The 23,018-nt window shown below is 46.4% G+C and overlaps 1 protein-coding gene across 1 annotated transcript in view; it reads left to right on the plus strand.

Annotated features, from left to right (window-relative positions):
• The window catches only part of MAML2 (mastermind-like 2 (Drosophila)), a 75,466-nt gene extending 53,079 nt beyond the window's left edge, over positions 1–22,387 (plus strand). Inside the window, exons 4-6 of the mRNA XM_010578260.1 lie at positions 11,306–11,509; positions 14,701–14,812; positions 20,910–22,387. Coding sequence (XP_010576562.1) covers positions 11,306–11,509; positions 14,701–14,812; positions 20,910–21,892 — 1,299 coding nt within the window. The 3' untranslated portion in view covers positions 21,893–22,387. The remainder of the gene's footprint in view (positions 1–11,305; positions 11,510–14,700; positions 14,813–20,909) is intronic.
• Positions 22,388–23,018: the final 631 nt, after the last annotated feature.

The following is a 23,018-nucleotide window of genomic DNA, read 5'->3' on the forward strand; positions in this document are numbered from 1 at the left end:
TTCATCCACCGAACAGTCCATCCATCAAATCCATATCTCTCCAATTTAGAGAGAAGGATGTTGTGGGGGACCGTGTCAAAGGCCTTACAGAAGTCCAGATAGGTGACATCCATAGCTCTTCCCTTCTCCACTAATGTCGTCACCCCATCATAGAAGGCCACTAGGTTGGTCAGGTAGGACCTGCCCTTGGTGAAGCCACGCTGGCTGTCTCAAATCACCTCCCTGTCCTCCATGTGCCTTAGCAGAGCTTCTAGGAGGATCTGTTCCCTGATCTCCCCAGGCACAGAGGTGAGACTGACAAATTCGTAGTTCCCAGGGTCCTGCTTGCTACCCTTTTAAAAATGGGTGCAATATTTCCCTTTTTCCAGTTACCAGGGACTTCACCTGACTGCCATGACTTTTCAAACACCATGGAGAGTGGCTTGGCAACTACATCAGCCAATTCCTTCAAGACTCTGGGAGGCATCTTGTCAGGTCCCATAGAATTCTGTATGTTCAGGTTCCCCAGGTGGTCGTGAACCTGATCTTCTCTTACAGTGGGAGGAACTTTGCTCCCTCAGTCCCTGTCTTGCAGTCCATCCACTCGAGAGGTGTGGGAAAAGAGGTTGCCAGTGAAGACTGAGACAAAAAGTTTGTCGAGTACCTCAGCCTTCTCCTCACCTATTGTTACCATTTCGCCAGTCTTGCTCATCAGGGAGGATACGCTTTCTTTGACCTTCCTTTTCTGGCTGACATACCTGTAGGGGCCCTTCTTATTATTCTTTGTGTCCCTTGACAAGTTGAGCTCCAGCCACACCTTGGCCTTCCTGACCCAATCCCTACATAACCGGGCAGCATCCCTATACTCTTCCCAGGATACCTGTCCCTGCTTCCACCATCTGTGCATTTCCTTCTTGCCCTTTAGTTTGACCAGCAGGTCTCCACTCATCCATGCCAGTCTCTTGCATTCCTTTCCTGATTTCTTACACCTGGGGATCAAGAGCTCTTGCGGTCTATGGAAAGCATCCTTAAAGGTCTGCCATCCCTGTTCTGCTCCCTTGTCCCTGAGGGAAGTTTCCATGGGGTCCTATTGGCTAACTCCTTGAACTGCTGGAATTTTGCTTTCCTAAAATTCGGGGTCCTGGCTTCGCTTTTGCCAGACCCAGAGAAGAAGTATTCAGAGCTGCTGGGATACCCAATAAAACCACATTGCTTCCTACACCTTCAGTTCATAGTGAAAAATGAGGCAAATCCCGGAAATGCTCTTTAGGAAACCTGGTGTTTTCACATTTTAATGAAATTGCTGTTGGCACAGACAGATGAAGGATAGGTAGATTTGTCAAACTCTCAGGCTGCTGCGGCCACTGGCACCGTTTTATCCCACTCATCAAGAGAGCGAGGGGATGGCAGGAGCCTAAGGTTTATGTCAATTCCTGCAAATTAACACCCATCAAATTAAGTTGCTTTATAACAAAGACAGTGAATGTTATAAAGGAAGGAGAAGGTCCTTTGGCAAGAAGAGGGAAGACCGCAGTTGGGGTTGTGTGCTAGGGACTCATTTCAAAGCGAGTAGATGGGCAGTTAGATCTGCTCCATTGAACCCCGCATTGTGCACTCACACCAGTGTCGTGGGCTGTCACAGTGGGGGAATGATTTGTTGTGTCCCCCACCCCTTCCGTGCCCAGTGACACTTGGCCCCCAACCCCAGATGCTGATTTCAGTTAGCATCAGTCATTGTTCCAGGACGGGTAACTTGGAACAAAGAGGTCCTGTCCCACCGCGTGTCCCACCCGCGGCTTTAATCAGCGCATGGAGACGCAGGTCAGAGCCATTCTTCACACGTTGCTTTTCAGTATTCGGCATTGTTTTCCATGAGAGTTCAGAGCGGTTGGTTTAGAAAGCAGATCCCAGGAGGCTCTGGTTTAAGGATGCTCATGTTCTTGCTGTGTATTCTCAGCAGGAGGGCTTTGATCTTAATATGTGTCTCTGACAGTCATGTCACCCATGTTGTGCCCATTTGTATTCAAGTGTTTGGTCCCACTGATGTGGTTTTTCTGTTGTTGTTGTTGTTCTTTGTGTTTAATTATTTTTTTCTCTCTTCATTAAATATTTCGTACAGGTTGCCTGCTCCCCCATAACCTCCCACAGAAAAACTGGCATTTTACGGTGTTTGCTTTGCTTTGTTTTATTGCCTGAGGAAAATTTCACATTATGTCATCATCCCTTTTTTTTTTTTTGGTGTGTGGTTGTTATTTAGAAGTGACACAAATGTGTTTAAACTATAGACAATTAATAGGGAGGGTGGATCCTATATGAGGAGGGATAGGGAAGATGCAAAGAAAACCTAGATAAATGCCAGCGGGAAAAGCTGAGGAAACTAAAAAATAGCATAGAAATCAAGAGGATTAAAAAAATACAGTAATTTCCTATAGAATTTTGCATTAGTGTTTATGATCAAGAAGAAAAGGCACAGACTGTTTTATTCTATTTCCATTAGATCTGTTAGAAAGTAATAGTTTTGCAAATGCAGCACCAGTGTTGACTTGATCTTACAGTGACAACACTGGGCAGGTTCAGGTCTGGAAGATGTCTGCATTCATGCAGCGTCCTCCTAAGCTAAATGTCCCTCAGCTCAATGTCCCTTAGCATGGTTTATCTTTGAGAACAAATAGTGGCCTCTGAGAATAAATATTCCACACTTTGCTAGTTCGCTTGGCACTGCTCCATGCAATCTTAGCAGCCCAGGTCTCCACATGCTCAGGGACCTCTGGACCGCACGCCCCTCTATGGTGCCCATATGCCCTTGGGTTAGTAGGACTGTCAGAGTCGCTACGGGGTGGGGGGTGAACATGAGGATGAGGCATGAGGTTGACATGCCAAAAAAGACACGTTATATGTAAGCCTGTTATATCTAAGACTTCAGTGTCATTTTTAGCACTGCTTTGTAAACTGCACATTTAAATATAAGCACGTACGTATGAGAGTGCCACCTATTACCGAATTCATCCACTGCTTCCTCTTACAAGACCCTGGTTTTGATTGCTTCCTAAGTGGGCTGAAATTTTCCATGCTCTGTATCAACCTCAGGGTAGATAATTTTGGGGAAAGATAATAAACATATGGCAATGAGACAAGGACATTTAGGTGAATAAGATATACTTATAGACAGATAATATATGCCCACACTAAAGATACAGACAGATAATCACAAGTGTTTAATTCAATTAGGAATTCAGTTTAGGAAGTTTTCACTGCCTCAGCTGAAAATTAGCACTCCTTAGCAGAGGCACAGAGCCTGCAAGCATGCACGTACCTTGTCCTGAAGTACGATGCAAAACAGGTCCACTCGCACCAGCTCTTGTTCTAGCTAGAGGAGTGGCAGTTTCTTAAACCTCTCTAATTTGGTTTCCTGCAATTGTGTGGTGAGAAACTAAAGGGCTTGGCTTGTTGCAATGTGGATATTGCATATTACAGCCATTGCAAATGATAATGCTAAAGTAGAACAAATCCTTATGTGTCTGATCTTGTCAAAAACCTGATGGGAGTCTTCATCATTCATGCTTATTGGCATTTAAAACCAGAGCTCCATACAGACCTCAGGATAGTCTGTGCCCAGGTACATTAGTCGAGGCTCTTTGCTGGTGCCTCTCTGAACCAGGTATCTTGTCCAGAAGGTGTAAGCTGAGGTCACTCCAAGCCAAGAGTGCCGCTGTGCCCCTGTGGCTGGAGGGAGACCTGGGAGGAAATTCTAGCCCTGCTGAAGTCAGTTGGAGTTTTGCCATCGACTTCGATGGAGCCAACATTCCTGTTCTGATGCAGACGTTTCACAATAACCTCTTCTGTTGAACTTTCAACACGTGCATGTTATTTTCATTACAAATAAACAAAATATTTCTAAAATGGAGACCTTCATATATACATTATGCCAGAAGATCACATTAAAAGTTCATCACGGTGCACGTGGTAAAATACGGATAATCCATCCTTGAAGTCTCTGGGAAAATTTCTGATGTGAACAAATCCCCTTTAGGTCGTTTCGCCTGAATATACAGCAATCAGATGTACAGCTGAGGGTTTATTATTTTTGCAGAATGCACATGCATTCCGAATTTGCCGTGCTCAGAAACGGAGACAAGACATTCATCTGTGCGCTTGGCTTTGGGAAAAGACATCTCTGTGTGTCCGGACACGGGCCCTGGTATAGCACAGACAGGAAATCTGCCAGACTGCCTCGGCAGGAGGCTGCCTCCAACACGTGCAGCAAGGAACAAGAAATGTCTTAATGATTAATCACTGTCAACCTTTGTTCTCGTTAAAGACTTGATTGTCAGGCAGGGCTCGTAATGAGGCACTGTTCCTGGGTCTGTTGCTATGTGATTGTGCAAGCGCTGAGTTTGAGCCTCGGACCCTGCAAGATGCGGCTCCCACTTTGCCCAAGTTTCAGGAGTTGGGGTGGGAAGGTTGTTATAAGAGTGCCTGCTAGCGACTATAGGGCTGGGCAGCTTTCCGGCAAGGGATTACGACAAGGCTACGAATAAATCACTAACGGCTGAAAATCAGTTCACGAGGATCTCAGGAGTGAGCAGCTTCCTTGTTGGTGCTGAAAAGGCAAAGTGCTATAAAAGGGTTCTATTAAGAACTGCACAACTAACTAACTATCTGTCAAAGTCTCTTGCTTGTGGTTTCTCACCAATAGTGGGGATTGGCTCCTTTGAGGTATTCGATCACCCTTTTTTACCTAGGAGATTGTGCACAGTGACCTTTTCCACTGTTTTTATGTATAAACTTTTGCAACACTGAGTAGTAGATTTACCTATTTCTGAAAATAGTTCTGGCATCCACCTAAATTTCAGTGTGTCCAAAAAACTGGCCTTTTAAGAAGCCCGGCCTCCCTGGCTCTCCCAGTGAGAGCTGCAGCAGTTGTGTGTGCTGAAATACTTATCCCTTTGCATGTTGAGTATCTGCTGCATCACTTGGTATCCAAACCTATCACTCCAACAGGTGACTCACACCCGTGAGGCTGGAGAAATCAGGTTTGTGCTCCCTACTGTCATGACTGCTTCCAGCTTTGTAGTATCTGAAGGGATTCATCCGCATTTCCCCTTCGAGCTCCATCGCTTGTTTTGTTGGAGGAGTGACACAGTATTTGCTTCTTTTCCCTGGTTGGATGAAGGCACAAGTATTTCTGGCAGACAGCCTGGGCTTGTGAAATTGCAAATGCTAGTGTCTGTGATTCCTTGTGTATGTGCCTTGGAAACATGGCTGGCCCTGAAATTTTTGTCCTGAGAGCTCAGATGTTCACAGGAGAAAAACACAGAAGACAGTCCCATGTGGCTAAGCCAACTTCTCATAAACACTCCACAAAACTACTGAAGGGAAATATTTTGCAGTCTTCACCCAGCTGTATCTCTGGATATTAGACACAGCAAAACCAGGTCTTGGGATCTTGCAATATTTGGGTTTTTCAAATGCTGTTTATACATATGAAAGCAATCTTGCTGGAATGCATAAAACTACCCTCTAGCATGGTATTAGGAGAAATTCAACCCATAACCATATCTTCTGCATGATTAACTTGCAAGGCTTTTAGGTCACTCTATACAACACCATTAGAAAGTGATCCACTATTGCTTGGCAGATCAAGGGGTGTTCATACTCGCTGTTCCAGGCATCTTACTCAAGTGTGACTAGAAGCATCTAAAATGAGGAGTGTAAGGGAATGTTCCTATCGTCTAATCTGGGCTCCTAACTTAGTTGTCTAAATTAGGCACCTAAAGCCTAATTATACAGCCCTGTCCCTCTGTATAGTGAATGGAGAGCTCCAGCAGGCAGTTTAGAGAGCATCTGATCTAAGCTTTTGGTTAGAGACCTAAACTTAGAGGAGATTCACTCTTATGCTGTCTGTTCCAGATACGAAAAAAGGTTGAATGAGTTTGAGGTGCTCAGGAAGATGCTGCTTTCCACCCCCATTGGGCCAAACAAGCAATAAGGCAAGGGAGAACTGGGCTGGCTGTGTTTCTGTGTTATTTCCAGCCCTGATACTTAGACAGATCCTCAGCTGTTACAGATCAGTGTAACCTCAGGAACTACTTGGGGCTCTTGCAGTGTACACTGGCACAGAAAGCAGCCCTCTGTGCTCCAGTCAAGAGTGGGAGTTATCCCTAAAAATAAGAAAACTCTAGCTTTTTCACTGTAGCTAGAAGAGTTCTTACTCGATAGGCGCTCTGCCATGGTCCTGCTGTAGTTTTGTTTTCTTGTCTGAGGCAAGGATACAAGCAGGTAGTGCTTGGAGTTCAGATGTCCATGGAAGCCCCAGTGTTTAGCAGAAAGGGATATTTCTGCTTGCATTAGACGTAGCAAAGAGGTGGCTCAGAAGGGGGCTGGTGGGTGCTAAGACTGGCTGTTCAACGGAGCACCCTGTGCTTGGCTTCCTAAAGTTGCGTAAGTGAGATCAGCTCTTCTCAATAAGCCTGGTACTGCCCCGTGCTTGGCCCTGGGGGCTGCTGGAGAACCTCAGTTTCTGGCTGTGGAAAGCAGCATGCTAGCTGAGGCGGTGGAGGTTCACACCAGGGGGTCACAGGGGGTCTGGGCTTTGCCACCAGCCTTGCACCACCCTGGAACAGTATTGCAGGACTTCGTTGAGCCATTCCTTGGAGTCCTTCTCTTCCTCCTCCTCGTCCTCCTCCTCCAAGTGCTCAGTGTCCAGGGTGTTTCGCAGCCAAAGCATAATGCCCTTGAGAAGCTCATAGGGTCAGGACAGCCACTGGTCCCTGAAGAAACCCACAAAGGTGCCTTGATCTCCACCATCCTCACTCTAAGTAGCCTGTGATGCCAATTAACACAACTGAATCAAATTGCTTATGAGGGGGAACATCATGCATAGTTTCGTCACCAGACAAACAGAACTTTGCACAGCTCTTCCCCTGGAAGCAGTCTTTGGTAAGGCAGGCATCTGTCGCTGAGCAGGCTTCCGTGAATGGATCTGAAGCCTTTTCCTTTTTTCTTTTAGTTCTTTGTTTCTTCAAGCCAGAACTAATGCAAAAGGAGAGTGAAAGTCAGCGCTGTCACTCCTGAACCGACACTGGGCCCAGAATGAGCTGCCCCACAGAGGAACAGAAAGGGTGAAAAATTCACCCCCTCCTTTCCAGGGAAAATCTGCAAGAAGAAGAAGCCCATCATGTGACACAGATGCCAGTGTTCCTGGCGGGGAAGCGAACTGCCTCTGCGGGCATTGTGGTTTAGTAAAAAATTGACCATTGTTTCCCTTCTGCCCCACCAAAATTATTAATCAACTCAAGGCATTTTCAGGAGAAAGAGGCAAAAGGTTTGCACATCCTTTTCCATCCAAGTGTCCCTAAACCACTTCTGAACTAGGAATGTAGAACCACAAGCTTGCAAAAGGCTTTCAGGGGCTCCTGACAAGCTTTGGAGAGGAGAGGAGAGGAGAGGAGAGGAGAGGAGAGAGGGGAAGGGAAGGGAAGGGAAGGGAAGAGAAGAGAAGAGAAGAGAAGAGAAGAGAAGAGAAAAAAGAAAAGAAAAAAGAAAAGAGAAAAGAAAATAAAAGAGGAAAAGAAGAGAAAAGAGGAAAAGAAAAGAAGAGAAAAGAAGAGAAAAGAAAAGAAAAGAAGAGAAAAGAAAAGAAAAGAGAAAAGAAAAGAAAAGAAAAGAAAGGAAAAGAAGAGAAAAGAAAAGAGAAAAGAAAAGAAAAAAGAAGAGAAAAGAAAAGCAGAAAAGAAGAGAAAAGAAGAGAAAAGAAAAGAGAAGAGAAAAGAGAAAAGAAAAGAAAAGAAAAGAAAAGAAAAGAAAAGAAAAGAAAAGAAAAGAAAAGAAAAGAAAAGAAAAGAAAAGAAAAGAAAAGAAATCTATTTCAGAAAGTCCATATATGTGTTAGAAGCCAAAAACTCCCTTCGTTTGTATGAGCACAAGTCAGCTGCAGCAGAGACAGTGAAAGGCAAACTCAGTCTTAAATGCTTTGATTTACTGCTAATTTAAACATTTGAGCATAATGTTCTTTGTGACGCTTATGAACAAAACCCCAGTTGTGCTACCAGCTCTGAGGAGCTTTCACTGACTCTGCCTCTCTTTCTGCTCCTCATAGCTTTTGTATCTCACTGTAACCACAGAGAACAGGGTGCAACACACCTGCTTTGCACCTAGAGCATCGCTGTGCTGGAGTTTCGGCACCAGGGGAGCAGATGGGGGTTTGTGGTGCTTGGTGAACACTAGCTGAGCCCTCGGCCGCTGCCCCAGCCCCAGCCGGCACCGGGCACGGCCCTGCTCGGGCTGCAGGGCTGGAGGGATATGGCATGCAGGAGCGGTGCCAGCAAGTGGAGCGGGAGTTGGGGGCGAACCCAGATGGACGCTTGTACCGATCACAGGTGTGATGCTTCCAGCCCGTCCCTGGCACCCGGCTGGCTGCAGGGATGTGCTCCCAGTTGCATCACCTTGGAGGCAAAGTGGAGAGAAGGTTACCTTCCCCATGCAGGGAAACGGCATGGTGTCACCCTGCAGGCAAGTCCATGGGGCTGCCCAGCTGGAGGGATGCTGGGCTGCCCCTGCAGCCTACTGGGCAGAGATGCCCCTGGGCGAGGGCACAGTCATGTTCCCCCTCCGGGCTTTCTTTGGTCAGGGGTTTCTAAAGTTAAAGTGCATAAACCGCAGGCATGGGAACCCGGGAATGAAGCTCAGAAGGCCACTGGCAGCTTTAGATGTGTGGAGTCGTAGTAAAGATGCTGCACTAAAGCCAGGTTTAGAGCAGGATGACACAGTTCAATGAGGGCAGGGTAGCTCCAACCCAAATCTGTCCTTCCTCAGCAGGGATGTCGGAAAGTGTGCTTTGTCCAAGGGCAGGGGCAGAGCCCCACGTCCCTGACAGAAGTGTAGCCCTTCTACCTTCTGATTTGCAGTGATGGAAAGGCAGGGTGGGAATAAGGCTCGATAGCACCGGTTCACAAAGGGTCAGACTGCTGCACAGCCGATCTCCTGAGTTAGGAAACTGTTCTTCCTTTTCCCATCTCATCGCCGCCGATGGAGGATCAGCAGGCAGGAGAAGTAACACATCATAGATTCATAGGCTCACACAGACATTTCACGAAGAGCAGAGAAAGGACCAAATGCAAAAAAACCCCAAACTGGCTCCAAGTTGATGATTTATACTGTTTTCTCAGGGCCTGTTTGCCAAACAGCTGGTGTTTTGTGCCAATTGCTATTACAGAAGAGCTTTCTTTGATAGGTATCGTGAATGGACACTACACGGTTTATCTTAAAACAAAATCCCTCCCCACAGCTTATATGGGCTGGCAGGGGATGAGGGAGAGAAAAAGTTGGGCTTTGTTGTGTTTTTTTTTACGCAGGACTATGAAAGCACATTTGGGGGAGCCTGCATTATCTGTGCAAAAACACAACAGATGAATTCTATTAATGGATATAACATGTGGCTGGGTTCAAGCTAGAGTTGTCATTTGAATATAGAAGTCAAAGCCAATTTATTGTAACATATTTTTCTTTTCAAAATATTTTAAGAAAGACAAAAAAGTTTGCGCAACAACTTGGCAAGCAGGTCTGTTGAGAGGAGGTATTTTCTATCTTGCAGCTAACATAAGGGCTAAAAAATGTGGCAGTGCCGAGCAATCTTGGATTCCTTCTGGAACTGAAAGAAAGTGTGCGGGATATAATTGTGTAAGAGCCCAATAAATTTTGAAGGGTGGGTTTGAAACACTGCCTTGGGGGCTGCAGGTGGCTCCAGAAGAAAGTCATGGGTTTTATTTCAGTAACAGTCATCAAATACTTTATCTATCTAGCTACGCACTCGTGTGGCCCCATCTAAAAGCCACAGAATTATTTTAAAATAGAAATACCCATAACAATCATTGTGTTTCTTCCATGCCAGATGGTAGAAAGATAAGTTGGATTAGTTTGTAGTGTGTGTGTGTGTTATTGGGGGGTGTGTGCAAAAGCTAAGGCACAGAAATGAGCTTTTCTGGAGTTTGCAAAGCGATGAGCATCAGTGCTCCGTGGTCTTCAGGGCATGGGTAGGCTACGCCTGGCCAGTTCTTGTTTCCCTGTTGGTCAGTCCATATTTCCCTGGATGGGAGGCAATGGCCATGGAGCAGAGCTTTACCTAGGTGGTAGACCAGACCCTGGCACTACACCTTGGTGTTGAGAGAACTGCTGCATAACAGGGAGCATCAGACTCCTGCTGTGGATTCCTCTGTTGCAGGGCAAAAATGCTGCTGCATGTTAGGTTATACAGAATTACGTGGTTAGGTTCCTATGGTGAATCGCAACAAAGTGGAGTCAGAGAACCAATGTTTCTCATGACTGTTGTGACCTCTCCAGTGCACCCTGTTTTCTTTGTAGCTGTGTGGCTAAGGAATACTTGACTATCAAGTGATCCAACATGGGCTGAGTATTTTCGTGTGTGGACTGAGAAAGCTATTTCGTACATTTGGTAAAGGCCCAAGCACCAAACACTAGTGGAGCAAGTAGACAGAAAACATCGCTGCCGAGGGAAATCATGACTAAAAGAAAACAAGCGGCATATTGTCATCCCGTGTTCATTTGCATCCTCTGTGTGCATGGTTTGAGTCCCCAGGTACCTTCCCCATTGCCTTCTGAGATGACTTTTTGCCATCCCCTCCTCATGAAGCTGCACACAGGGAAGAAGAAGCAGATCTAGATCCATCGCAAAGACCAGGGAGACCCTACAGCGCTCTTCAAAGTCCTGTCCAGTTACACGTTTGTTTTAGCAAGGAAGTTGATAAACTCTAAGCCTATTTAATCCTGCCGCTAATGGGAGTCAATTAGCAATCTCTCAGAGATTGCTCCTGTTGGGGAGGTGACGGGACGAATGCAAGTGGCACCATTCACCCCACTGCGAAGTAACCACTTACCGCTTCTGTATTTTCTAAGAATAGATGCCACTTCTAGCAATGAGTCTGTAACTTCTCGCTGCTGCTTGCCAGATGGTAGGAACCAGGAGACGCCGAGTTTGTTCCCTTGTGGTCAAACAAACTGCCATACAGCCCAATGCAAGTTTCCTGAAAGATCCCCAGGACAGCTCCGTTACTTCTGTTAATGTTTCCCAAGCTCCTGGTACAACATTGAGGTTTTCCACTGGAACCACCTGGCACATTTTCAGAGTTTTCCGTGCGCGATGAAGTTACTCAATCCCCTTCTATTTTGTCAAAGCCTTTGTATTGGTCACTTGTCCTGGGAGTCTGTGGGCTGTGTCCTGTACTTGATCTAATTGCATAAAAAGAATTATTTCCTTTTCTTGATGCTTGTTATTATTTTCATCCTTCACAAGCCATTTCTTCTGTTTCAGGATCAACACTCTGTGGTAGGCCAGGGAGCTGGCCCCACTCCAAGCTCCAGTTCTTGCTCAAATCCAAACACTGGAAGTGGTTACATGAACTCATCCCAGCAATCAATGTTGAATCAGCAACTGATGGAAAAGAAACAGGCTCTGCAACGGCAAATGATGGAGCAAAAACAACTCCTTCTACAGCAGCAGATGTTGGCAGAAGCTGTAAGTTTTCTAATTCCTTATTTTACATGGAAAAGATTATCATAGAAACAATAGAAAAGAAAGCTAAGACAGGGGGAAGAAAGCCCCCAAAGCTTTGAGGTCATTTTGGCAATGCCAAGACCTTCTAGATTGTGCCTCATATTTTTCAGCACTTTGCTAAGCCCTTTTGAAACCTTCTTCAGTTTATATGAAACAGCTCAAGTATCTGAGCTACTGTGGTTTCATTATGAGAACAGTGTAAGCCTATGCTTAATTTGAGGCATATGAATATATTCAGTGGTTTTGTTTGCAAGATAAGCTAAGGTGCACTGCTACGCTGCTTCGACCACAGAGGAAAGTTGACTTCCAGGCTCTCTAACCTAGGCAGCATGGTATGAAGTGCCTCTGTGTAAACAAGGATCAGGTACATTGATTTTAGTGTTCCACTCAAGTTTGTGTGCTTGGCTGGGATCATACATGAGTCCTCCTTCCTCTGTTTCTCTTTTTGCATTTCCAGATATTTTTAGCCAGTTCTTCTCTCCCCCTTGGTATTTGAGAGACCAGTTGGGAGTTTCTGCTCATTTTATGAGGCATGGGGGATATTTGTGCTCTTGTTAGCAGTGATGAGTGCTAGAACCCACTGATTTAGTTCCACTAAACTGGCATTGCCATTGATACTGCATGAACTGAGTCAGCTGAAGGTGCTTCATGGTCCATCACCCATGGCCAGTGCAACAGCTGGACAGTCCCAGCTGCCCAGAGCAGTAACATGTGCCATCTGCATCCTCACATTCACCGTCCCTTTGTAGGTCTGCTTGCCAAAGCACAGAGAAGAGAGAAGTCCTGGAAGAGGAGCTGAGCTTGGCATGTCCTTGGGGCCGGTCGATAGCAATGTGGGTGCCCTGCGGCAGCTAGGGAAGGGCTGTAGGGAGGGTGCTGGGGGAGGATGGAGGTGACACCACCACCTGCTTTGCTTCCCCCAGGCTGCAATGACAGCAGACCCCAAGCCTGTGGCTTATTTACCTCAATCAGCATCTCTCAGCCTACAGGGCAGACCCATTCGTGCTGGCCTGACATTCTGCGTCCAAAACTTTCTTTTCTCTATAAAGATGTAGAGTCAGAAATACTGACACATTTAGTGAATGCCATTCAGTAATTAAAGAACAACACAGAAGTGGAAAAACATTCATGTTTTTGTGGGGATGTTTTCAAAACAAAAATGATTTGGTTCTTTATAGAGAATATCTTTTTGTTTACAAATTTATTTCCATTCCAAAAATAAAATTAGAAGGCTTGAGTTTGAAATTAAGGATTTCATTTGTCCTGTAAGGGAAATATTTGACTTTTTAATTTATACAGAAGAAAACTGAAGTTTCAAGTCAGCTCTATGTGCTGCAGTTTTCTGTCAGAATTTTTAGCAGAGCAAAAAGTTAATCGCTCAAATAGCAATTTTTAAAATAAAATAAAAATTAAAATCACTCTACAGAATGTGGTTTTTGATCCACTTGCCTTCGCTTTTGTATCGTGTACATAGAAATACACACAAAGCCTGCCTACAGATTTTACATGTATTGCAGGGATTTTCTTGGAGATAACTTGTCTGTCTTCTTCACAAGGCTTCAGGTTGAGCAGTATGTTAAAACAAGCCTTAGAAATCTTAATCAGACCCCTCACTCCCAGAGTGCATTACAGAAATGCCTAAATACCACAAGAAAGGCTCTTCTCCCAGTGTTTTAAAGTGCTCCTGGCAGAAGAAAAAAGATTTTTTATGAGAAGGTCCATTTGCGTGCTCTTTTCGGGCAGAAGATCCCCAAATTACTCTGATGGACTCCCATCACCAGCAGGGTCTGACTCTTTCACACTGACGAGCCCGTTTGCCATTCCGGCAGCCGAGCACGAAACCCAGGTGCGTTGCAGAGAAGGGGTGAAGCCCTCCCAGCAGCTGCCCAGTAAGGGCAGCTCCCGACTCCGGGAGGCACGTGCGCACCAGCAATGACTTACCAGTGACTGAGGTGGTCAAACCCACATTTTCCTGCCTTGGGGCCACATATCCTGAGGAGTCGTTGCTCATGAGTGTGCAGTAGCACTCTGGAGGCATCAGGTCACACTGATGCTGATGAGAGATTTGGCATTGACTCCACAGCTTGCGCTTTCCAGATCTTTATGAACACAGGGCGGTTAGTCAGATTTCAGTTCAAGGACTTGGATTTCTATCTTCCCTTCACCAGAGATGTGTCCCTGCAAGCCCAAAATAATCTCCCCTACTAATCAGCTTTTTCTGCAATCTTTCCCTGCTGTCCTTCCCCCGGTGCTTGCACTCCCAGTGTAAGAGAAAAGACAGCACCACATACGTGTACGGGGAAGCACAGGGCAATGGTGAGTGGCATGAAAACCAACCAGCCCAGCACCGTCGTTGCTAAACCCTGGCCATGCGTCCTGCTGGCATCCCCGGTGAGGAGAGGCATGGGGCAGGACAAAGCAAGGGTTTTGCTGATTTTTGTGGGAGCTCCTCCAGCACAGGAGAGGAGGGAGTGAGGGATGGGCATGGCTGCAAATGGGGATGACAAGCTGAAATCCTCTTTGCCAGCTGTGCACGCTGCGAGGGCTGCATGGGTGAAATGGGCTGATGACCATTGGCAGAGCCAAGGGGCACGTGTCGACCTTGCAAGTCTGGACCCTTGTTGCCCCCCAGCTGCATCCCGGCTGTTTGGGTTAGACCTGGGTGTTTGCTCTGTCTCTGTGTCCCTGCCGATGGCAGAGGGGTGGAACTAGATGATCTTTAAGGTTCCTTCCAACCCAAACCATTCTGTGATTCTATGATTCTCTGAAAGCAAACCCAGCTGCACAGACAGGGAGGGAGCCACGAGGAACCGTCAGGCCCCTCTGTCTGATAAGCAAGACAGTGCGGACATCAGAAGACACTTTGTACTGCAGTGCAGACGTGGCCGATGTTCTCAGAGGCTGAGAAACTCTCAGTGGTTTTAAGGAAAGTTGGGCCAGATTCAAACACAATACAACTAGCAGAAATGTTTCCATACAGACTTCAGTGGGTGATGGCACAGGTTCACAGATGCCTCCCCTGTGGACCAGACGGGGCGAAAGGAAGGAACGCTTCAGCTTTGTACACACTGAGAAAAGAAAGAGGTGGGCAAAACAGAGCCAGGAGAGCATAAAGAAAAGCAAATTAATAGATTTCTACTCTAATCCTCTAGGAGAAAATAACTCCACAAGATCAGCTGAACAGACACTTGACACGACCACCACCAGATTATAAAGACCAAAGAAGGAACGTGGTCAACATGCAACAAGCAAACCAATATCCTGGTAAGTGCCCATGGGCTAAATGAAACTGTTTCCTTCTTTCCAGCTGGAAGACCATCCAGAAGAGCCATGCATGCACTGTTGACCGGGGCTTGGTTTTGTGGGTATCCATTTACAACACCACAGAGGGAGTGGGTGGTGGCTGTTGCTCTCCTGTGCTATTTACCTTACTGTCCCCCACCTCTGGGAAGTGCTGATGTATGGTCTGGAGAACCAGCTGGTGGTTCATCCAGGCTGATGCTGTGTCTCTCAGACATGGTGAAGGAGGGGCTGGTATCCCTCCCATTAGCACTGCCTGGGGCAGATGTGCACCCAAATACTTGATACAGATGTGTCCTCTTGACTATGCAACCTCACTCCATCCAGATGCTTCTGTCATGTATGTGGTACATCTTACTTCAGAGACTGAGATGAGAACCATCCTTCCCTTCGAATGGCAGCTCATGCACAGCGTGAGGACCCTCATATGGATTTTTAAGTACTTCGCATGACTCCATCATAGGCAACCAGAGCTACCATCTGAATTTTTGGTCTGTTTCATATGCCATGGTCATGGCCTCAGTGCTGCTCTACAAGCAGCATTTAAACAGATCAGTCAAACAGCAGAGTAAAAGCCCCTGCTTTCTGCCAGAACTGCCCAGGGCAGAAAATGCCCAACACTTCAGGACTAGTCCTTTGTTTCAGCTCTTGTGCCCTCACCTCCTTAGAGAGTCTAGATTTGGGAGCACAGGACTGCCTGGTGTCTTTTCATGCTGTTCACCTTGCTGGTTAGCTGGAGGCTGTTCTGAGAGAAAAGGCAGAGTAAGGAAAAGATGCTGGGGAGAGAGGCGGTGGGGGGAAATGCAGCAGATGGGATCAAAGGATGTTCTTTATATTGCAAAGCATCTGCGCATTTAAGTATAAAAAGGATCCTTTGCCTTCTAGTACAACTTTGTATACAACACACTGAGGAAAAAAAAGCTGGTTTGGTTTGTTTGTTTTTCCGTAACTGTTGGCTCTGCAGATTCAGCCAGGGATCTGAGTCTTTCCTTCCTACCTGTCCTTTGCAGGAAAACTTTTTCAGCTTCTATTACTATTTTAACGAGTTCCCAAGTGCAGCTATCCCTCTGCCCAGCCTGCTGGCCATGGCACCAACAGCCCAGCTACGTGTGGAAGAGCCAGGTTGGACTGCTCAGGCAACGTTCATGCACTCTTTTGTTTTGTTTACAAGTTCTGGCAGCAATAAGCTTGCTGCAGTCTGGAAACTGCTGCTTTCTAACAGGCCTGAGTGTTTATCATCTTCAGTAAATTTGCACAACCATCACCGATGCCAGCCTAATAACCCATGGTGAGGGCAGTGCCACAGCAAGAGCCCTGCTTCCTGGCTTCGTACCTCCTGCGCTCGTAAAACAAATGCTTTGGCAATCCTGGCAGATTGCTGGGGAATCCTGTGATTTGGTGTGTTGTTTAAAGGCTCATTCCTGGAATCAAATGATTAACTGAGATTCTGGCTTTTACTTAAAAACAACCCATTTCTAGCCTGAGAGAGAAAATGGAAATGACTGCAGCCACATCTGTGAAAGGCTCCAAAATAAGTAGATCGCCATTGTTTTGTGGCTGTTCCTGTTGTTCTTAATCTGATGGACTCTTTGCCAGTCTCATGGTATTTGGAGTCCCATCTCCTGGGTTTGAAACATGTGGGATTGGCAGCACTTGTCCATTCAAATCTCAAGTCCCTGCTGAGTGAGCCGAAGGAGGAGAGCAGCTTTTCAGGCGAGCCTGGGAGAAAGGGCTGTGCTGGGAGCTCACAGCAAAGCTACCAGATGGAGCTATTAGGAAACTCTTGCATAAGGGAGTAACAGCAGGGAATCTGTTCCCTTTTTCTGGGAATAGCTTTGCTCAGGTCAGGGAAGAAGAGACAAAAAGTTAAATAAAATAACACAGGGGCTTGGAGACACTGGGTGAAGCATTTTATTCCTCTATGCTTTTCCCCATAGTGCCATGTCACAGCAAGAAACCCCCAAGACAAGAGCAGGTGAATCGGGCAGTGAAGGCATTTCTCCAAATCACTGTAGCCTGGGGTGGCCAGCTGCCGTACGCAGTGCTGCCGGGGAAGGCATTTCTTCCCATCTGGAAGAAATCAGAATGGAAAATATTTGCGTTAAAACTAAAAGGATAAAAATAGCAATACAAAGAAAGAGGAAGCTTCATCTTTCGCACAACAAGTACAACCCATGTCCCGACCACTTGTGCTCTTGAAAGAGCATGGCATTTGCAGGAGCAGTGCGATGGTAGCCCTAGGGGCTGCTCAACAGCTGGAAGGGTCATCCCGGGAGGGGCTTCATCCCAGCGGCAAGTGAAGTGACTCCACAAACTTGTATGTAGTTCAGGTGGAGGGAGAGAACCAGCTCTCCCCAGATGGCTGTTCCAGGTCTTTTGAAATGCCACTGATTTCTGTGCCATTCTCCTCTTCAGTACTGGCATCAGGGAGTGAAGAATCAGGGCCCTCATCTCTATCACCCCTGTGAAAATATGTTGCAGTAGTTCCAAAAAGCAGTGAGCAATGCACAACCCACTAGCAAAGCCAAAGACAGGGCTAATCGTGAGGTTGCCTGCTGAGCACTGATTTTCTTCTCTTCATTTCCAGAGCTAAACTCAGTTAGGAGGCTCCCTGGGAGGACATGGAGGAGAATCTGATTGTCCCTGGGGGATAAAACCAGGTACACTCCCCATAGCATCTCCTGTCCCAGGGACTGTCCAGCTCAGGGACTGAATTTAGGTGCTTACGTTAGGGCAACGTAATTGTTAGGACAATTAGATTCTCTGTAGTCAAGTGTCTCCTGCTCAGAGCCAGTTTGTGGAAAAGCCTGCCTTCCAGGGTAAGGTGAGCTTCTTAATCTATGTTTAGATTGATTCAGAACAAGCAACTTTGGCTGTGGAGTCACGCTCAGTATTAATAATTATTTGGGAAGAGATTATTTTTAAGTACTTAAGGAAAAAAGGAATTCTTTGCATCCAATCCTAAGTGGAAATAGCATATGTATAAAAATAATGCAGAAAAGGCAGAAATACATAATTTTTTCTGGGGTTCCAGTCTGAGGGAACTGAACATCATTGTGGTGAAGCAGTATATTAAACAGCTGTTCCTAAATATAGACTTTTGAATTATGTATGCACATGATTTGTCTTCAAGAGTTTTAAAAGAGCTGGCTGAGACATTCTCCAAATTCTTAATGTCACTTTTTATTTAGTCTTGAAACTCCAAGGAAGACTGCTAATGCCATGACAAAAATTAAAAGAGTAAGTAGGTAAGTGCAGCCCTTGTGACCTATTGCAGAGCTCAGCAAAAATAGCTGGGAGCTGATACAGCCTGAACAATAAAGAATTTAGGAAGGGAATATAATTAATGTCAGGCAACATGGGCTGATGTAAAAGAATCTTTTCAAACTAGCATGGTATTTTTTTCAATGAAACCACAACTTTGGTCGATAAAGGTAATAATAGTTGTTCAGGTAATGTCCTTTAAAGCTTCTGACTTCATACTGTCTATTTTGGTTAAGAAACCAGAGTGATACAAAATTGACAAAGCACGTAAGGAAATGGCTGATAGGTCTCCAGATATCACTGTAAATAGGCTGTGTGATTGCAATCAAAAGGACAAACACAGTCTGAGATGCTGCTGAACAAGAAAAAAAGAGCTTACTTTACATCCATGCTGGAGATGTGCAAGAGCTATTACTGTGACCAGCTGTGATGTACAGCCTTGAAAACAAATGTTGAAAACCATCAAGTCCTGAAAAGAGCTGAGAAGGACCGAAGGACTGGAAAACATGCCACACACTGGGACTGATGTATTTGGAGAATGCTGCAGGCATGATCACAGTCCTGAAGCACCTGTGCGATAAGAAGGAATTGGTGATGGACCAACTAATACAATTAATCACACAGACTAATATATAATAAGATTTCATGATGAAGTCAAAGTTAGTCAAATTCAGTCTGGTTTTGTTGTATGTACGAAGGATCAAACCAAGGCAGTGTCCCATGTCCAACAACTGCTATTAGCTGCTACCAATGAAATAGCAAAGCTCCAGGGCTGTATGTTCCTCTGTTCCTCCTCTGGGAAAGGCTCAAGGAATTCCCAAAATGTGGTGCTACCTTGGTAGCAAGCCCATTTAGAATCATAGAATCATAGAATCATTTAGGTTGGAAAAGACCTTCAAGACCATCGAGTCCAACCATCATCCATACCCACTAAACCATGTTCTGGAGTACCTTGTCTACGTGCTTTTTGAATACCTGCAAGGATGGTGACTCAACCATTTCCCTGGGCAGCCTATTCCAATGTCTGACAAGCCTCTCAGTAAAGAAATTTTTCCTAATATCCAACCTAAATCTCCCTTGCTGCAACTTGAGGCCATTTCCTCTCGTCCTATCATCTCCAGCCACCTGACAGAAGAGACCAACACCCACCTCACTACAACCCCACTTCAGGTGGTTGTAGAGAGCGATAAGGTCTCCCCTCGGCCTCCTTTTCTCCAGACTAAACAGCCCCAGCTCCCTCAGCCGCTACTCATAAGACTTGTGCTCCAGGCCCCTCACCAACTTGGTTGCCCTTCTCTGGACATGCTCCAGTAACTCAATGTCTTTCCTCTAGTGAGGGGCCCAAAACTGAACACAGGACTCGAACACCGAATTTAACAGCTTTCCTCACGCTTTGGGAGCCACTCAAAGTGGTACAAGAATTTAGCTTGTGCTGTGCCATGTGGCAGAGATTTCCTTGGCTGACCCACTTGTGTGAAGAAACGTCTCCTTTCATTTGCCTTGAACCCAACTTCTCCTACCTGCACTTCTTGTAGGGCTTGTACTGGAAGCAACAGTAGCAAAGGGAATTAAGCTGTGGAGCAGCTGATTGTGTGCAGAGGGGGGTTCTCCACAGTGCTGTCTACACTGGCTGTGCTTAGAAAATGTTTGGTCTTCTTCAACCAGTCTCTCAGGGATTAATTCAGAGCCTTGCACTGCATAAGCAATCAGCCTACATTGCATAAATGACTTATTGTGGCCTCAAAATAGAGACTATGAAGCCGCAAATCTGCCACAGAAGTGAGCTTGTGTCGAGGTTTGGAGGCTGAAGAGAACAGAAACCTCTCTTCTTGTGATTCATTGGCAGATATCAGGTACAGGAAAATCCTCCACTGGGCAGAATTAGCCACAAGTGTTAGATTTGTGCCAGCTCATAACTTCCAGTTTTCTGATGCGATGCACAAAAGGTGATGTTCGTGTGCAGCAAATGCCTGCACATCAGGCATCCTGTGTGGGTCCCTCGCAGGCAAGTCAGCTTCTGCAGGGGCAAACAGCCACAGCCCAGCTGGGAATCGAGCTTAGAAGGGGCACGTGCGTGGCACTCACCAGGCACAGCGCCGAGCCGTGTCCTCCTGCCTGCTCAGCCACCACGCGGGAGGACAAGCAGGTCCCAGACTGGGCTGAGCTGCTCTCCCAGCTCCTGGCTGGGAGGGAGGCTCTGGGCGCTGCAGATGTGTGAGATGCAGTCTCGGCTCCTGCTGTCATCTGGCACAGGCCCTTCCAGAAGGGATAGATACTGCTGCTGTAGGTGTCTAAGAAAGGTGGAAAAGGGTCCTGATGATAGTGCCTATCGCTCCCCATTGTCTCTAGAGGGAGCCAAGGTGAGCCATGCCCTTAAGTAAGAAAAGTTCTTGATCTCCTCTGCCTCTGCTCACTTAGACAGGCTTTGTCCTGTCAGAGGTGTCTACTGCTTCTGTAAAAAAAGGCAGAAAAGTCTTCTCTCCTGCCCAGTGGGTCTATCTGTCCTTCCCTGCTCCAATATTTATTTGTCTTACAATGAGCACCGGTTTTGGCTTATCTGATGTCTTCCGAAGGGATGGAAAGACCACCAATGGCTTCATATAGACCAAATCACCCTTTGGATGACAAGCATCTTTAAGGCCTTGAGCAAGTTCATGCAAGTCCTCTTAAGAGCAAAGTATCTTCTTCAAGAAATTCTGCTGCTAGAAAACTGGATTTTTAACTTGTTGGCATTTGAATGACATCACACATTGATGCACTCATGTTTGTTTTAACACTTTTGTTTTCTCCTTTCCAGGTGGTTCGCCAGCTGTGAGTATGAGCCCCAACAACATGTCCTTATCCAACCCAATTTCAACTCACAGCATCATGCCACAGAGCTCCAGCCTCATGTCCACCCCCGCTGGAACCCGAATGCCTTCTGTTCCTGCTGCTCGGAGTATGGGCTGTTACGGGAACCTTCCTTGCAACCAACCAAGCACGTACAACGTGACTTCAGGAATGAACCAAATGCAGCCACACAGAAACCAAAATCAAGTCCTGCCCAGTCAGAATAACCCCATGATGTCTCGACAGCAAACCATGACGCAGGGAAACAACGCAGCGGCTTTTGGGACGGGGTCGGTGGTCAACTCACAGCAAGCAAGGCCAAGCTTGAACCATGGAGCCACAGGTATCCCTGCGCAAAGGCCGGCCAACGTGATGATCGCGGCTACTGCCACTGCCCAGAACTGGGCCCCACAAGAAGCTGCAGTTAAGCAGCAGGATGCACTGAAACCCACAGGGGGCCGTTTCCCCACCGGCACTCCATATCCTAACCAGTCTTTGCAACGCAACGTAGGCAACCAGCATTTTCCTCAGCGTGCATTGGCACCTCCTAATCAGTTAACAGCAGGAGTCCAAATGAGGCCTTCTCTAAACCAAATGCACCAGACTCTAAATGGACAATCTGCTGGCTCAGTACGAGGTCTCAACATAAGACCTAACCAGCTGAGAGGACAGAACGTGCCTACCTTGAATCAGCCAGGAACAAGTATGACGCCTCCGTCATCTCTGCCATCAACCAGTTTCACATCTACCAACCAAAACTCTCGGGCTTACCAAGGAAGTGACCATGGTAATGACCTAGGGTTTGACTTTCTGAACCAGCAAGGTGACAGTATAGGACCTGCGCTCAACAGTGACTCAGACTTTATAGATTCTTTACTGAAAACGGAACCTGGTAACGATGACTGGATGAAAGACATCAATCTCGATGAAATTTTGGGGAACCACTCGTAAGTGACAGTACCAAGGGTGAACCAGATGAAAAGGCAGTAAGGACATTACCTTTCTCTTTAGATGCCAACAACCTGCTTTATTAATTTACACTCCAGTAACTGGGCTGTCCTTTAAAATACCATGTAGGGCGACTGCCCTGTTTGAAGAGTTGCTCTAGGAACAAAACTGAAGTCTCCCCTGGTGAAACAATAATGTAAGTGATATTCATGCCTGCCACAAAGGAGTGAGACCGTGTGAAGGGTCTGTTCCCTACACCGGTGCCCAGAGCATTGCAAACCCATCAGTTCTTCTCATGGGGGCTGCGTGGAAAAATGTGTTTAGCTTCCCACACACGCAAGCACCAGACAGTGGTATGGGTTGTGGAACATCACTTCTCTGAGTGCAAGTAAGAGCCCAAGCGGTCCAGAGCTCTTCAATCATCGTGTTCACAGCCCTTAACTTCCTCCGGACTACTCAGCCCTGACAGCATCAGGCCCTGTGTAAATCTCATTGCATTACAAAAACTGTTTATTTCTACACAGTACAAACTCACATTTGCTTTCCCGATGATTTTGGTTTAAATCCTCTATGTTTTGTAGCACACAAAAGGGTAAGTGGTCTTGTCCAAGGGAAGAACGAAACAGATCATCAAGTGCGTTACTCAGTGCGCTCTAGCATTTGCTTTCTCTCTTTCATCAGTGCTTGCAGTGAGTATCGGAGGACATTACTGTCCTGCCAGCAGCACAATCATTTTGGCCATTGAGGGAAACATGAGATGAATTACACCAAAGCTCAGGATTCTCACTTTGCCACCATGCCCTACCCCAGGGACTCCAGTGACTTAATGGACAACGTAAGTGAGAAGGGTGCTCACGATTTGACCCTCACCAACTACTTTCCCAGTCCAGCTTAGAGGAGGGCAAATGCATGATCATCTTAACCCATAGCAAGTGTCAGGTAGTTCAGCCCGGTCCTCTTCTATCGAACAGGTTTACCCCAGCTGAAATGCCAGCATCTCTGTCTGGAGAGAGGCTACCGTTTTGATTGCACAGCATTTTGGCTCCATCCTGCTTTCCCTTTGCTATATCACGGGAGTTGAAAGAGGTTCAGTGATGGCCAGGTCCCCCCAGCCTCCATCGGGCAGAGT

Source organism: Haliaeetus leucocephalus, unplaced genomic scaffold (assembly GCF_000737465.1).
Source record: "Haliaeetus leucocephalus isolate CR32 unplaced genomic scaffold, Haliaeetus_leucocephalus-4.0 Scaffold616, whole genome shotgun sequence".
Lineage (NCBI taxonomy): Eukaryota > Metazoa > Chordata > Aves > Accipitriformes > Accipitridae > Haliaeetus > Haliaeetus leucocephalus.